Source organism: Macaca nemestrina, chromosome 8 (genome assembly GCF_043159975.1).
Source record: "Macaca nemestrina isolate mMacNem1 chromosome 8, mMacNem.hap1, whole genome shotgun sequence".
Lineage (NCBI taxonomy): Eukaryota > Metazoa > Chordata > Mammalia > Primates > Cercopithecidae > Macaca > Macaca nemestrina.
The window spans coordinates 125,657,192-125,672,064 of NC_092132.1; the positions used below are offsets into that span (position 1 = coordinate 125,657,192).

Sequence of the window (14,873 nt, forward strand, 5' to 3'; positions counted from 1 at the left end):
GCAGTATGTTTTCATTTGTGTTTAGGTTTAGTTGTTTATTGTTTTGATCTTTTCTCATCCTTCTGACCACAAAACAGACCTGGAAAGGTACCCATCCTACCCCTTTAGCTGTTACCTGAAGGCCTTGAAGACTCTCCAACACCTTGGTCTCTGGCCAGGAATAAATTTGGAAAACCAGGCACAGCCAGTCAGTGGGCTGTTTCCTTCCCACTTAACTTTTGGCCTTGAAGCTAAGACACGTGGTTCCCTAGTTTCTAAGGCTCCTGGGTCTTTGAGGGAGAAGGGGAGGAGAGATGATTTGAAAGCAAGGGTTCCACAGGGGGATGTCTGCCTTCAGGCAGTGGTTCTTAACATTTTGTGGGTCATTAACCAAAAGCCTGATAGTAATAATCTGATGAGAAGTACTCCAAAAAAAGTAATAAAACATTTATGCACATTGACACAGACTTCGCTTTTTATTTCTGGAGACCCTGAGTTTATGGAGTCCTCAGAAGCCCATTGTTATTTTTCAGGTTAAGAATCTCTGGCTTAGAATTTTGGAAAGAATTTGTTTAAGAAATGAAATAAAAGGGCCGGGCACGGTGGCTCAAGCCTGTAATCCCAGCACTTTGGGAGGCCGAGACGGGCGGATCACGAGGTCAGGAGATCGCGACCATCCTGGCTAAGACGGGGTGAAACCCCGTCTCTACTAAAAAGAAAAAAATACAAAAAATTAGCCGGGCGAGGTGGCGGGCGCCTGTAGTCTCAGCTACTCGGGAGGCTGAGGCAGGAGAATGGCATAAAACCCAGGAGGCGGAGCTTGCAGTGAGCTGAGATCCGGCCACTACACTCCAGCCTGGGCGGCAGAGCGAGACTCCGTCTCAAAAAAAAAAAAAGAAATGAAATAAAAGAAAATGAATTGGCATTTTCCACCCAGTCATTCCCTGAGCTTACGATGTTTTATTCTTCACTGTGGGAATTCCTTCTTATCCATGGGGTTGGAAGATGGTGGTTGGCCTATGAGAAGGTCTCCTAGAGCTGGCACAATTCCCACACCTGTACTTCATGATCCTTTTCCCTTTGAAGGTCAGGGGAATGCTCCTATTGGCTCATTTTCTTGAGGTCTTAAAGACTCTGGCACTGGTTGGGCCTGGTGACTTGCGCCTGTAATCCCAGCACTTTAGGAGGTCGAGGCAGGAGGATTGCTTGAGCCCAGGAGTTTGAGACCAGGCTGGGCAACATGGTAAAACTCCATCTCTACAAAAAATACAAAACTTAGCTGGCCATGGTGGCATGCACCTGTGGTCCCAGCTACTTGGGAAGCTGAGGTGGGAGTCTCGCTTGAGCCCAAGGCAGTGAGCTGAGGTCATGCCACTGCACTCCAGTCTGAGCAATAGAGCAAGATTCTGTCTCAAAAATAAATAAGAAATAAATAACAAAGACTGGCAGTAATGTAGTTTCTTCTCTTAAATCTAAAGAAAATATCTTAAATTTGGATTTCTTGAATCAGGTTTTTTGTTTTTGGGGTTTTTTTTGTTTTTTGTTTGTTTGTTTGTTTTGAGACAGGGTCTTACTCTGTCACTCAGGCTGGAGGGCAAGGGCATGATCTCAGTTCACTGCAACTTCTGCCTCCTGGGCCTAAGAGATCCTCCCATCTCAGCCTCTTGAGTAGCTAGAGGTATAGGCGCACACCACCATGCCAGCTAATTTTTTTGTATTTTTTGTAGAGATGGGGTTTTGCCCTGTTGCCCAGGCTGGTTTCAAACTCCTGGGCTCAAGTGATCCACCTGCCTCGACCTCCCAAAGTTCTAGGATTAAAGGCATGAGCCACCATGCCCAGCCAAATCAAATTTTTAAGAACTAAGGCAGTTGCTAGGTAGGTTTGTTTTGTTTTTTGTAATGTTTTCTTCCCCCTGAATTTCCCCAAATGTTATGCTGTTTCTGCAATACTATGCCCTGATCTGGAAGCTCTACAGTAAAAATTAAGCGTAATATATTTGGGGGCTAGGGCGGCAGGTAAGCTGAGCTACTAATGGTCCATGGATTGGTTGGAGGTAGGTCCCACAAAGCAAGGAGGGGGAGACCGGACAATTTACTGGCTCTCCACCTGTTTCTTTCCATGCTTTCTATCTTATTTGTCTTATCTGGCTATACAGCTTCTCTCTGCAGAATGTTTCCTTCTCTCAGAAATAAAGTATACCATTTATGGTGCATTTGTTTAGTTGTTCATTCATTACCTCCTGTAGTTAGTGATATTTCCTAAACCCCTACTTTGGGGAACAGAGTAAGCTAGGCTATAGGAGAAACATGAAATTTACAGAAGTGGTAATAGTGGGCGAAGATGTGTACATGCAGAACTTTTCTCCAGGGTGCAGGTGATCAGTCAAGTGGATCTGGTGCTTCCATCTCCTCACCTGCCATGACATAATTTGTTTCTCTCTGTCTGGACTGCTATAGGGGCCTTAAAAATGTTCTCTGTTTGCTCTCACCTACCTCCTTTAGCAAAATCTCCTGTAATTGCTGTTACCAGAATGTCATTTGCTGCTTCAGAAGGTTGACTCCTCACTGCCCACTCTGTCAGTGGGCATGATCCTGACCACTTTGGTCCTTTACCAATTGCACTCTCTTTACTCAACTCCTTTCTCTAGCCCAGAGTACACTCTCCATCCTGCAGTGGTCATGCTTCCTCTCACCTTCCTGACTCCCACTGCACTCTTTCCCAGTGTGAAATTCTCACATTTCCTACCAGACCACGTTCTTTTTATTTATTCATCTATTCAGCAAATGTTTGTTTAGCATATGCTGTATGCCAGGCATTTTGCTAGGCAACAGGGAAACAAAGTACTTGCCTTCACGGAGCTTCAGAGTCCTGTGGGGGACACAGACAAGTAAATAGTACTTTCAGTTTGGAGTGATCAGTGCTGAGATAGAAAGTATTAGAAGCCCCAGGGCACATGTTAAAGGGACAACTTGGTATTGGGGAAGGGAGAGATGTCCGGGAGATGTTCCAAAGGCAGTGAGTGACCCAGGCTGTTGAAATTGAGTCTTAAGTTCCTTAGCCAAGGAAGAAAAGAAAACTGGAGCAAAACATCATCTGCCAAAAGCCATGTGTTACTGACCTCACCTGGCCTGGTGCAGCTTGCTAGTCTGCATTCCTCTTGGCATCTGTATACTCAGTGCAAACTCTGAAAATTTGCGTTATACTTTCTGTGGCTTTTTGAAAAATCCTTTTTCTAAAATTATGCATAAATGTTTTCTTCAACTGGATTATAAGCTTCTAGGGACCAGGTCTTCTTCTCATGCCTTGTGCCAAGTGTTCAATCTAAATGAAGCATCAGAGGCCCGACACCATGGCCACAGCTCTCTTAGGCTTGGGGTTTATGAAAATATTATTCCTCAAGTTTGTGAGAGCAACAGGAGGCAGCCAAATGCCTGGGCAGATAGGATGGGTACCCAGTGAAACCACACCTCCAAGCCAAAGACGGTTTAAAGCCTGAAAGCCAAGCTACAAGTTAAATCTTCGGACTCGGATTGAGAATTTATCTTTCTGTTTGGTGCGCTTTCCCCTGATTGATCCCCACCCTTCACCTATTTTACATATACCTACCCTTTCCTACTTAGTTTTCTACACTGTGATACTCACCTTTTATTGGTGTCTTTGCTTTAACCTTTTTTACATACTAACCAATCAGCATGCACTGTGCATCCTCTGCTTGTAAGACCCCAGCCTCAGTCAATAATAGGAGAGAACCACCCAACTGCAGGGGTGGGGGACCACCCCCCACATCCCCTCTCTTCTAAGAGCTGTTCCATCGCTCAATAAAATTCTTCTTCACCCTCCTCGCCCTTTAATGTTCAGTGTATTCTCATTCTTCTTGGGCGCTGTACAAGAGCTCGGACACCACTGAACACAGGTATAAGCAGTAACAGGTAAGCTGGGGCACACCAGCGTGGCTGAGTGAGGCCCGAGTGGGGCGTCGCTGGCCAGGGGTCCCTGGCTTGCAAAGTGACCAAAAAGAAGAATCACTTGTTTATGACTTTCAACTTTGTAAGGTATTTTAAGTTGGTACTTGGACAAGATGGCTTTTTCTTTGTGTGTGTGTTTGAACAAAATGTTCCCGTTTGCAGCACTCAGTGAGTGGTCATTGACACCAGTAATCTATACATTTGCCCTTTGGTGGTGAAATGGAGATGTTTGAGGTGTCAGCTTGCTTTGGAGAGTGTCACTAAAAGCCTTTTAAGCCTGCTTCATCACAGTAGCCCTGGGAATCAACGAGAAATGTCTCTGAGTTAAGGGCTAAAATTACAAACATCCAGTCTGACCTGATCATGAGGTATCTTAAAATGGTTCCCACTCGGCGACATTCGTACTGTAGCACTGCCTCTGTTTGTGTGTTGGCGGTCCTTTAATATTCAGAGGAAGATGCTGATGGCCAAGTTTCAGAGATGTTTGCAGAGTTTGCTCTGTGTTACATGTTTTGTTTTGTTTGAGACGGAGTTTTGCTCTTGTTGCCCAGGCTAGAGTGCAATGGCGTGATCTCAGCTCACTGCAACCTCCACCTCCCGGGTTCAAGCAATTCTCCTGCCTCAGCCTCCCGAGTAGCTGGGATTATAGGCACCCGCCACCACGCCTAGTTAATTATTTGTATTTTTAGTAGAGACGGAGTTTCACTATGTTGGCCGGGCTGGTCTCCAGTGCCTGACCTTGTGGTCCACCTGCCTCGGCCTCCTAAAGTGCTGGGATTACAGGCGTGAGCCACCGAGCCCTGCCTGTGTTACATGTTTTTATCTGGATCGGTAGTTCTTTTGTTTTGTTTGAGAGGGAGACAGTCTTGCAATGCCGGCCAGGCCAAAGCACAGTGGTACACACATAGCTCACTGCAGCCTCAAATGTCTGAGCTCAAGTGTGGATTAGCAGTTCTTCATCTTTTTAGGATCATGGCCCCATTTCACCACCCAGTTAAATTTATGGAAAAGTATACACAGAGGCTGGGCATTGTGGCTCATGACTGTAATCCCAGCACTTTGGGAGACCAAAGCAGGAAGATCGCTTGAGGTCAGGAGTACAAGACCAGCCTGGCCAACATGGTGAAAATTTTCCCTACTAAAAATACAGAAGTTACCTGGGCTTGGTGGTGAGCACCTGTAATCCCAGCTACTCAGGAGGCTGAGGCAGGAGATCGCTTGAACCCGGGAGGTGGAGGTTGTGGTGAGCCGAGATGAGAAGAAAAAAGAAAAGTATACACAGGCACACACAGAATTGTATATACCATTTCAGAAGGTTCCTGGATCCTCTAAAGTCCCTCATCTCCCTTCAGCCCTCGGGATCATTATTGGTTCATTCTAACAAGGTCTATATAAAATGGTTGCCATTTTAAGCTAACTGCTACCCATTGATGCTTGGTTCCTTTGTCACCATTCTGGTTTCTTTCCAGTTGATACTCGCACATGAGAAATCATCTGAGGCCCCTTACACATCTGCTAAGAATCGCTGTCCTGTACTTACCTTCCTCTCTTCTCTGGAAACAATGGATGCATATGTATTTGTTGGAGAAGTACAAATAGATGAGTTCTGCCCAAGCAGAGAAAACACTCTTACATACTTGTGTGAATATACTTGTGCAAATAGAAAATAGAAGCTATTCACATATAGCTGTCTTCACCACTGGCCTTTTTCTGTTTTCATAGTAAATGTTTTTCAGGTTATAAAGCTGCTTATAACGTAGGACCACAATTATGTTATTTAAAAAATAATGAAGCTCATGTATCCATGCTTATATATAATAGAAGGTGAAAGGAAAATACTCAAGGCACAGCTCCTCGGAGACCACAATGCAGATGTTGAGACTTTGCTATTATTTGGAATTTTATTTATTGCGAAATTGGGTGGGACAGAAAAAAGAGGGATAGGCCTTCATAGTAAACTGTGTTGCTAGCTTTTTTCTTCTGATGATCCACTGGGTATTTTCAATGGAGACGAGGAGAGGATGCATTTCACATGGAAATCTTTATGAGGTCTCCTGTGAGCTCTCCAGCTTCTTAATCCATGGGCCCTCATTTTGGTTTCTTATTTTAATCCTAATTTATTTAGAAAGGGTAATATTTTTTGAAATGATTGGAAAACAATCAAAATTAAATTCAAGCTGTGGTGAGTAAAAATAAAAACACAGCATCCTAAGAATCACATAGTAGTGTGCCCTGGGAGTTCCTAGTTCACAAGATCATGGATGTTAACCTATGAGACTTACAGAAGTCATCTAAGGGAGATGGGTCAAGAAATAGCCCCATTTTATAGGAAACTCAGCTCAGAGCCATGACTGAGGTCATGAGGCTGGTCATGGAATTGGGAGTAGATTTGACCTTCTAGTTCCCAATCCAGGGTTCTTCATGACTTCTATGCCACTGGGATTTAGTGTAAATCTCCTTACCTCTTTGAGTCCCAAATTCCATATTCCCATAGTGTATGCTTACTTCCTGTGCTTCAGAGTTATTTTAAGAATCAAATTCTATAATGTATGCTTCTCAAAGTGTGATCCCCCAGGCCAGCAATGGCAGCATCTCCTGGGAACATGTGAAAATGCAGATTCTCAGGCCCCATCCCAACCTGCATCTGAAACTCTGGGAGGGACCCAGCAATCCGTGTTTTAGCACACCCTCCAGGGGATTCTGACTCACATGAAGTTTGAGAACCACTGATGACATGTGAGATAGCATTTTGAAACGAAGAAAGCATTACAGAAATACAAGATACCTTGTTTTAATGGAGGTAAAATGTATATATGGTGAAACATAAAGTTCTTAAATGTGTAAAACTGAATTTTGATATAATCACTGCCCCAGTGAAGATACAGAACTTGTTCATCCCTGCGTAAAACTTCCTCTTGCCTCCTGCCATCAGTCCCCACCCAACTTAGGCAGCCAGTGGTTAAGGACAGACTATTCCTTAGAGAACGTAAGAGAACTCGATGATGGGTTCAACATAGAAAGAGCAATGTCTGTGTTCTCTTATTCTTTCACTATTTGCAGGTAATGCTCCTTTTAAAATTACCAACCATATTTCTGTGTTCTTTTTCAGCCCATGGACCAAGCTTCTCTCAAAAACAGCGATGTTCTTGTCCTGACAGGGCTTACCCAGATCCCCACTGCAAACCCAGATGGCATGGTGGGAGAATTCTGCAGCAACCTAGGTGTGCAACCATCTCTCATCTTACGTTGGATGCTCTATCTTGCATTTATTTTACAATAATAAATATACTGGCCGGGCGCGGTGGCTCAAGCCTGTAATCCCAGCACTTTGGGAGGCCGAGACGGGTGGATCACGAGGTCAGGAGATCGAGACCATCCTGGCTAACACGGTGAAACCCCGTCTCTACTAAAAAATACAAAAAACTAGCCGGGCGATGTGGCGGACGCCTGTAGTCCCAGCTACTCGGGAGGCTGAGGCAGGAGAATGGCGTGAACCCGGGAGGCGGAGCTTGCAGTGAGCTGAGATCCGGCCACTGCAATCCAGCCTGGGTGACAGAGCGAGACTCCATCTCAAAAAAATAATAATAATAATAATAAATATACTATTTTACAATAATGCGGGAAGGAGTGCTTACAGGGTAGCAGTTGTCAAAGAAGGGAGGCAGTACATCTTTGCAAATAATAGCACAGAAAAGAGTGTTACACTTTGAACTCACAACAGCAATACAGTGAACAGATATATATATATATGTATGTTTGTTTGTTTGTTTGTTTGTTTGTTTTTGAGACAGAGTCTTGCTCTGTCACCCAGGCTGGAGTGCAGTGGCATGATCTTGGCTCACTGCAACCTCCGTCTCCTGGGTTCAAGTGATTCTCCTGCCTCAGCCTTCTGAGTATCTGGGACTACAGGCATGTGCCACCACACCTGGCTAATTTTTGTATTTTTCATAGAGACAGGGTTTCACCATGTTGGCCAGGCTGGTCTGGAACTCCTGACCTCAGGCGATCTGCCCACATTGGCCTTCCAAAATGCTGGGATTTCAGGTGTGACCCACAGCACCCAGCCAAACAGGTATATTTTTTCCCCACTAATATTTGATTGGTTTTATTCTTTCTTCTTTTGGAGAAAGGCTAAATTAAGAGAGGTATGGGGCATTTTCTACCTGTAAGAAATTTATTTTCCTTCAGATATAACTCACTAAATCTGAGTAGCTGGGACTACAGGTGCACACTACCGTGCCCGGCTAATTTTTGTATTTTTAGTAGAGATGGGACGGGGTTTCACTATGTTGGCCAGGCTGGTCTCGAACTCCTGACCTCATGATCCATCCGCCTCGGCCTCCCAAAGTGCTGGGATTACAGGTGTGAGCCACCGTACCCAGCCTCTCTTTCTCTTCTTACGAGGGCATGAATCCCATCATGGGGCCTGCACCCTTGTGACCTCATCTAAACCTGATCACTTCCCAAAGTCCCTGCCTCTCTGTACCATCACAGTGGGGGTTAGGCCAACAACATAAGAATCTTGTGGAGGACACACACATTCAGTCCATAACAGCTAAGTTAATGAGCTCAGACCTTCAGCTCTAGCAACTTTAAGTGATACTACTTCTGCTCTAGGAAGAAGAAGTGGTCATCTTCTTATATTTACATGGAAGGCACTGTTCTTAGAAATTTCACTTGGCCATGCTAATAAACATAGTCTGTTTTTGTTCTTTGATACTAACCCAAAGGTAATTTATTTTTACCTTAGAAAAATAATTGGACTAATCTCAAATAGTCTTGGTTTGTATGTTTGTTTATAGTCTAGAATCATCTACTCGAAGAACTTTAGGCTTGAAAGGAACCTTACTTCTAATTCAGTCTCCCAAAGTGGGGTCCACTAACCACATTCCTTAAGACCAATGGGATTACTTATTAAAAATGCAAATTTGGGGGCCCTACCTGGTAAGTCAGAATCTCTGGGGAAAGGAGACACCCAGAAGAAAAGTTGCATTTTCAACATATTCTCTGACATTTTCCATGCAAACTGAAGCTTGAAAATTACTGATCTCATTCATTCTTTTCGTGTAACAGATGCAGGAACTGAGGCCAGGGAAGGTTGTAGTGGCTTTCCTGTGGTCCTGTGGGTTGGGACAGAGGTAGGATTTGAGCTAGGCTCTTGAGCTATGACCAGCTATGTTGATTTTCTCCACTGTACCCTACTTTAATACCATACTCTAGCAATAGCAAGTCCACCAGCACTCAAGTTAACAGCATCTAGGTGAGCCTAAGTACTTAAAGTATAGGGGATTTTCCTGCAGACAAACGTTAATGAAACAAAATACTACTAACTCCTGCAGACAAATATTACTCAAACAGAAAAACTTGGCCTATTTCCTTATATGTCATTCAGCCATGTTCAGAGACTGAACAGAGACAAATTCAGCAAATTTTTGAGCAGGATTTAAAACAGGAAGGAGCTTGGAGGCTCTGTCCTGAAGCTCAGCTGCCATTGGTAAAAACCCAAACCCCTAATCACATGCTCTATTCCCAGGGACCTAGATTAGACAGTGATGAGAAAATCAGTATCAGCCTATAGCATCCCCTGCTTTGATGTGTTCTTCAAAAGAAGCAGGTTATTAGACAGGCGAGTGAATCATAAAAACAGAAGTCGGAAAACAAGTGCAAATCTTATTTTACAAGTTACAGTCTATAACACTGCCCTCTTGATACGACGTTTTTTCTCCTCTGGCATCCACTTTTCTAGCTCTGACAGTCCGCAATGGAGGAAACGTGTTGGTTCCCTGCTACCCTTCTGGAGTGATCTATGACCTCCTGGAGTGCCTGTATCAGTACATCGACTCAGCTGGGCTCTCCAGCGTCCCCCTCTACTTCATCTCCCCTGTGGCCAACAGTTCACTGGAGTTTTCCCAGATCTTTGCTGAGTGGTATGTCAGTAGTTTTTTTCTATGAATTTTATTTGATTCAGGACATTCAAGCAGTAAGAATAAAAATAATCCTGTTTTTTCTCACATTACTATGGAAATTTCATTTTGTTGTTTTTCTTTCTGTGATAAGATTGCATTATTAAAAGCCAAAACTGTGGCATTGCTAAGTTTAGAATAATAGTTGTCAAAGAGGGAAGCATGTAAGGCAGAGACTTACAGCACTTTCAAAATTGGTAACAAAAATCTTATATACTTCTCAAATGTCACCCTCTGCCTGTTACTCAGTGAAATGACATTCTAAAAGTTAAAAAAATTTTTCAAGCCCAAGCTCATGTTGTCTAAAATGTATAGTACCAAATCTGAGAAGAAAAACTAGATTTTTTAAAGTTGCAACAGTATGATATTTGACAAAATTTTATTACATCAGAAAATTGATCAAATCCTAGAGTTGGCAAAATATTAAACAATACGAAGTTAGTGAACCTTTTTAGAGTTATTTAGATGCATGTTTGAATGTAACTCACCTGACCAAAAATAAAGGGAGAAGTGGGAAATAACTTGTACAGTATCCCAATGGTGCCTTAGAATGGTGCTTCCCAAATGTTCTGGGACTGTGACACAGGCAGTCTAGGGTGCATTTAATCCTTTTAGTCGTGAGGTAACCAGATAGACACAGCATGTACTGAGTTTCTAATTAAAAAGGAATTTGTGCATCACCTTCTCGTAACATATTCAATTATGCTGCTCCCAACTCTTGCTTTTTTAAAGTACTTTTTTCATTCCCTTCTGTGGTCTTTTTTTCTAAACCCCTCCTGTGTTTAGACTCATACAGGCTTCTCTATCCTATGTACAAATTATTCTTCTCTGTGCGTTTTTTTTCTGTTTGTTTATTTTAAGACGGAGTCTTGCTCTGTCGCCCGGGCTGGAGTACAGTGGCACAATCTTGGCTTACTGCAACCTCTGCCTCCTGGGTTCAAGCAATTCTGTTTCAGCCTCCCAAGTAGCTGGGATTACAGGCACCCGCCACCATGCACGGCTAATTTTTGTATTGTTAGTAGAGACGGGGTTTCACCATGTTAGTCAGCTGTTCTCAAACTCCTGACCTCAGGTGATCCGCCTGCCTTGGCCTACCAAAGTGCTGGGATTACAGGCGTGAGCCACTGCGCCCGGCCCTTTGTCACTTTTTATTGGTACCCAGTGAATTTTATCCTTTGTGAACAGGGTCTCATTTTTCCCAACAGAGGAAGGTCATCTTGAGTAATGAGCAGTCTACCCTCAGTATCACTTGCACATTTCATCAGTGTGCTCTGAATTTCTGCTTCCAGATCCTTAATAAAAATACTGAAGAAGATAACTCCCTGGGCCAGCCCTGTGGGCTTCTGTGCTTGGATCCCAGCAGGGTGTGCACTCTTCAAGTCCAGTTTTCACCCACCACATATGTTTTATGTTGTTGGAATATTTTATTCAACAGAAGTCGAGAATACAAAAATGAGAGGAGGTTGTTTTTGTGTTTCTGGTTTTTAGATATTTGTTAGTTTCTAATATACATGTAATATGTGTTTACCATAGAAAAAAATTTAAATTACAGAAGACAGTTAAAAAAAAAAAAAAAACTGACCCCGGCCAGGCACAGTGGCTCACACCTGTGACCCCAGCACTTTGGGAGGCCGAGGCGGGTAGATCACCTGAGGTCAGGAGTTTGAGACCTGCCTGGCCAACATGGCGAAACCCCATCTCTACTAAAATACAAAAATTAGCCGGGCGTGTGGTGGGTGCCTGTAATCCCAGCTACTTGGGACGCTGAGGCAGGAGAATCACTTGAACCTGGGAGGCAGAGGTTGCAGTGAGTCGAGATCACGACTTTGTACTCCAGCATGGGACAAAGGGAGACTTCATCTCAAAAAAAAAACTGACCCCATAATCCTGCTATCCAGAAGTAACTTACCACTCTTAGCATTCTGATGTATTTCTTTTTCCTATATCAGTATCTTACTGAATATTTAATTTTGAATCCTGCTTTTAAAAATTAAATATTAGAGGCCAGGCACAGTGGCTCATGCCTATAATCCCAGCACTTTGGGAAGCTGAGGTGGGTGGATCACGAGGTCAGGAGATTGAGACTATCCTGGCTAACACGGTCAAACCCCATCTCTACTAAAATTACAAAAAATTAGCCAGTTGTGGTGGCGGGTGCCTGTAGTCCCAGCTACTCAGGAGGCTGAGGCAGGAGAATGGTGTGAACCCAGGAGGCGGAGCTTGCAGTGAGCCGAGATCGAGCCACTGCACTCCAGCCTGGGTGACAGAGCAAGACTCCGTCTCAAAAGAAAAAAATAAATAAATATTAAAGCATCAAATCTTTAAGAACATAAATTTTACATGACTACATTATTCCATCATTTGTACATCATTTGTATATAGTATGATGTAGTTAACTATTTCTTACTACTGGATGGAAGGGCTTTTCCCAATTTTTTTGCTTTTCGTAACAAATGTTCAATTAATATCTCTGTATATATGGTGACATCTTTTGCTTTAGGTAAATTACTAAAAGTAGAATTACTGGAACAAAGGGTATAAATAGTTTTTAATGCTTATTATCTGCATCTAAATTGCTTTCCAGAAAGATTTTTCTGTAAAATCGTTCTCTTCTTGCCCATTTACTTGTTAGAGGTTTTGTACATCACTCATACATTTATTCGAACTCCTTATATATGTATTAAGGATATATTTAGGTAGACTTTTTTTTTCTTATTTTGGCACATTTTTGTCTTTTTTTTTTCCAATTTTTAAATAATAAACTTACTACTTTGGAATGATTTTAGATTTACAGAGAAGTACACAGATCGTACAGAGGGGTCCTGTATACCTCTTACTCGGTGTCCCCTAATGTTGATGTCTCACGTGACCATGTTCATTCATCCAAATTTTTAAAATAACATTAGTACCTTTTTTTGGTTTTTTGTTTTTTTGTTTTAAAGACGGAGTCTTGCTCTTCTCGCCCAGGCTGGAGTGCAATGGCACGATTTCAGCTCACTGCAACCTCCGCCTCCTGGGTTCAAGTGATTCTCCTGCCTCAGCCTCCCAAGTAGCTGGGATTACAGGTGCACACCACCATGCCCAGCTAATTTTTGTATTTTTTAGTAGAGACAGGGTTTCATCATGTTGGCCAGACTGGTCTCGAACTCCTGACCAGGTGATCCACCCACCTTGGCCTCCCAAAGTGCTGGTATTACAGGCATGAGTCACTCTATGCCCGGCCTAAATAACATTAGTACATTATTATTAACTCTGATCTTTATTGTGATTGCACCAGTTTCTCCACAATTTTTTTTTTTTTTTTTTTTTTCTGTTCAGGATCCAATCCAGGGTCCACATTGCATTTAGGCCTTTGGTTTTTTTGGTTGTTTTTTTGCAATAAGTTTTTTTAGTTTTTTATACTGATAATTTTAGTCTCTTTTGCAGTTTCTTCTGTTGATATTATCTTTAGAAAATTCTTGCCTGATAGGTGTCACATGGCTAAACCTACTTTCTTTCAGTTTTATTGTAGCTTCTTTCTTTCTTTTTTTACATCATCCCTTAACTATTTTATCTGGAATGTGTTTTAGTATAGAGTATGAAGAGAAGCATTAACTTTGTTTTTTTCCCAAATAGTCACGTAGTTACCTGTCCAAGTACTATTTACTGAATAATGTTAACTTTTTCAACTGACTTGTGTTAATGTTGTATGCCAGACTTTCATATGTACTAGATTTTGTTTCTAGACTACCCTGATTGAGTGATCCATTCATTCTTTGGCCAACATACTGCCAATATATTTTAATAACTGCAGCCTCACTTATAATTGTACTCAGTGGTAAAGTACATTTCTCTATTATTTTTCTTAGTCAGAATTATTGGAGCTATTTTTGCTTACTTATTTTTGTGTAAGAATTATAGAATCACTTTGCCAGTTTTCAGAATATTTTTTTGAGTCCACAAAACCTATAAATTACAAATCAGCATCTTTGCAGTAGTTTTCCCATGCTGAGACATGAGATGTGTCTCTGTCTTTTAAGCCTTTCAAATATTCCTCCCATGGACTCCTAAACTCAGAGATCATATTATTCTTGTTTCCATCTGTAGTTGTATTTAGTTCAGTCCATAAACCTTTAAGTGCCAAAGCACTGAGGATACAAAGAGGTCCCTGACCTTGAGGAATGTGTACCATGAAGGAAGAGGCAGCTGTGTAAACCTCTTACCACTTGGAAATAATCTGATGGAGATATATACACACATACCCACGCATACACCTATGTATATGTGTATGGTATTCAGAGAAGGGGTGGTGACCCCATTTGGGGGTTTAAGAAAGGCATTCTGGAAGGAGGTGCTCCTGAAGAATGACCAAGAATCAGCCAGACAGAAACCCTACTTAAGGATGAGCTGGGTGGGCTGCTGGGGGTGATAGTGTGGGTCAAGAGGGGATAACACAGGCCAAGACATAGATGGGAGGTTTGAATGGTTTGGTTCGTTCAGAGAACTATCCATAGTTCTTTATTGTTTCAGTATAAAGTTCAGGGTGGGGAGTGGCAGGGTACGAGGCTAGAGGGATCCTGTCCATGGTAGGGATTCATTGGAGGATTTTAAGCAGGAAATGAACATGATTATATGTGCATTTTATATAGAGCCTTCTGCATTTATGTGAAGTTTGTTGGGGGTGGTGGGAGTGGGTGAAACTGAAGTATAAGACAATAGTCTTTGCAGAGGCTGAGGGACAGAAGACTCCAGTCTCTACCATCATGGAGGAAAGGAAGGCAGGAACCGATTTGAGAGGCGATGAGGAAATACAACGGGCAGTACTTACTGGTTACTTGACACAGAAATGGTAGCAATCGAGATTGACACTGCAATTTCTAGTGTGGTAGATCGTGTTGACCCCAAACAAAATAGATTCTATAAAGGAAGGGTAGGTGCATACAGCAAGGATGGTTAGCTTAGTTTGGTTTTGTCCCTGAGGGCATT

The 14,873-nt window shown here is 42.5% G+C and overlaps 1 protein-coding gene across 3 annotated transcripts in view; it reads left to right on the forward strand.

Annotated features, from left to right (window-relative positions):
• LOC105481987 (integrator complex subunit 9) overlaps positions 1-14,873 on the forward strand; it is a 126,955-nt gene that overhangs the window by 89,914 nt on the left and 22,168 nt on the right. For all 3 annotated transcript variants that reach the window (XM_011741786.3, XM_071068447.1, XM_011741787.2), the window contains 2 exons: positions 7,055-7,166; positions 9,692-9,872. In XM_011741786.3, coding sequence (XP_011740088.1) covers positions 7,055-7,166; positions 9,692-9,872 — 293 coding nt within the window. The remainder of the gene's footprint in view (positions 1-7,054; positions 7,167-9,691; positions 9,873-14,873) is intronic.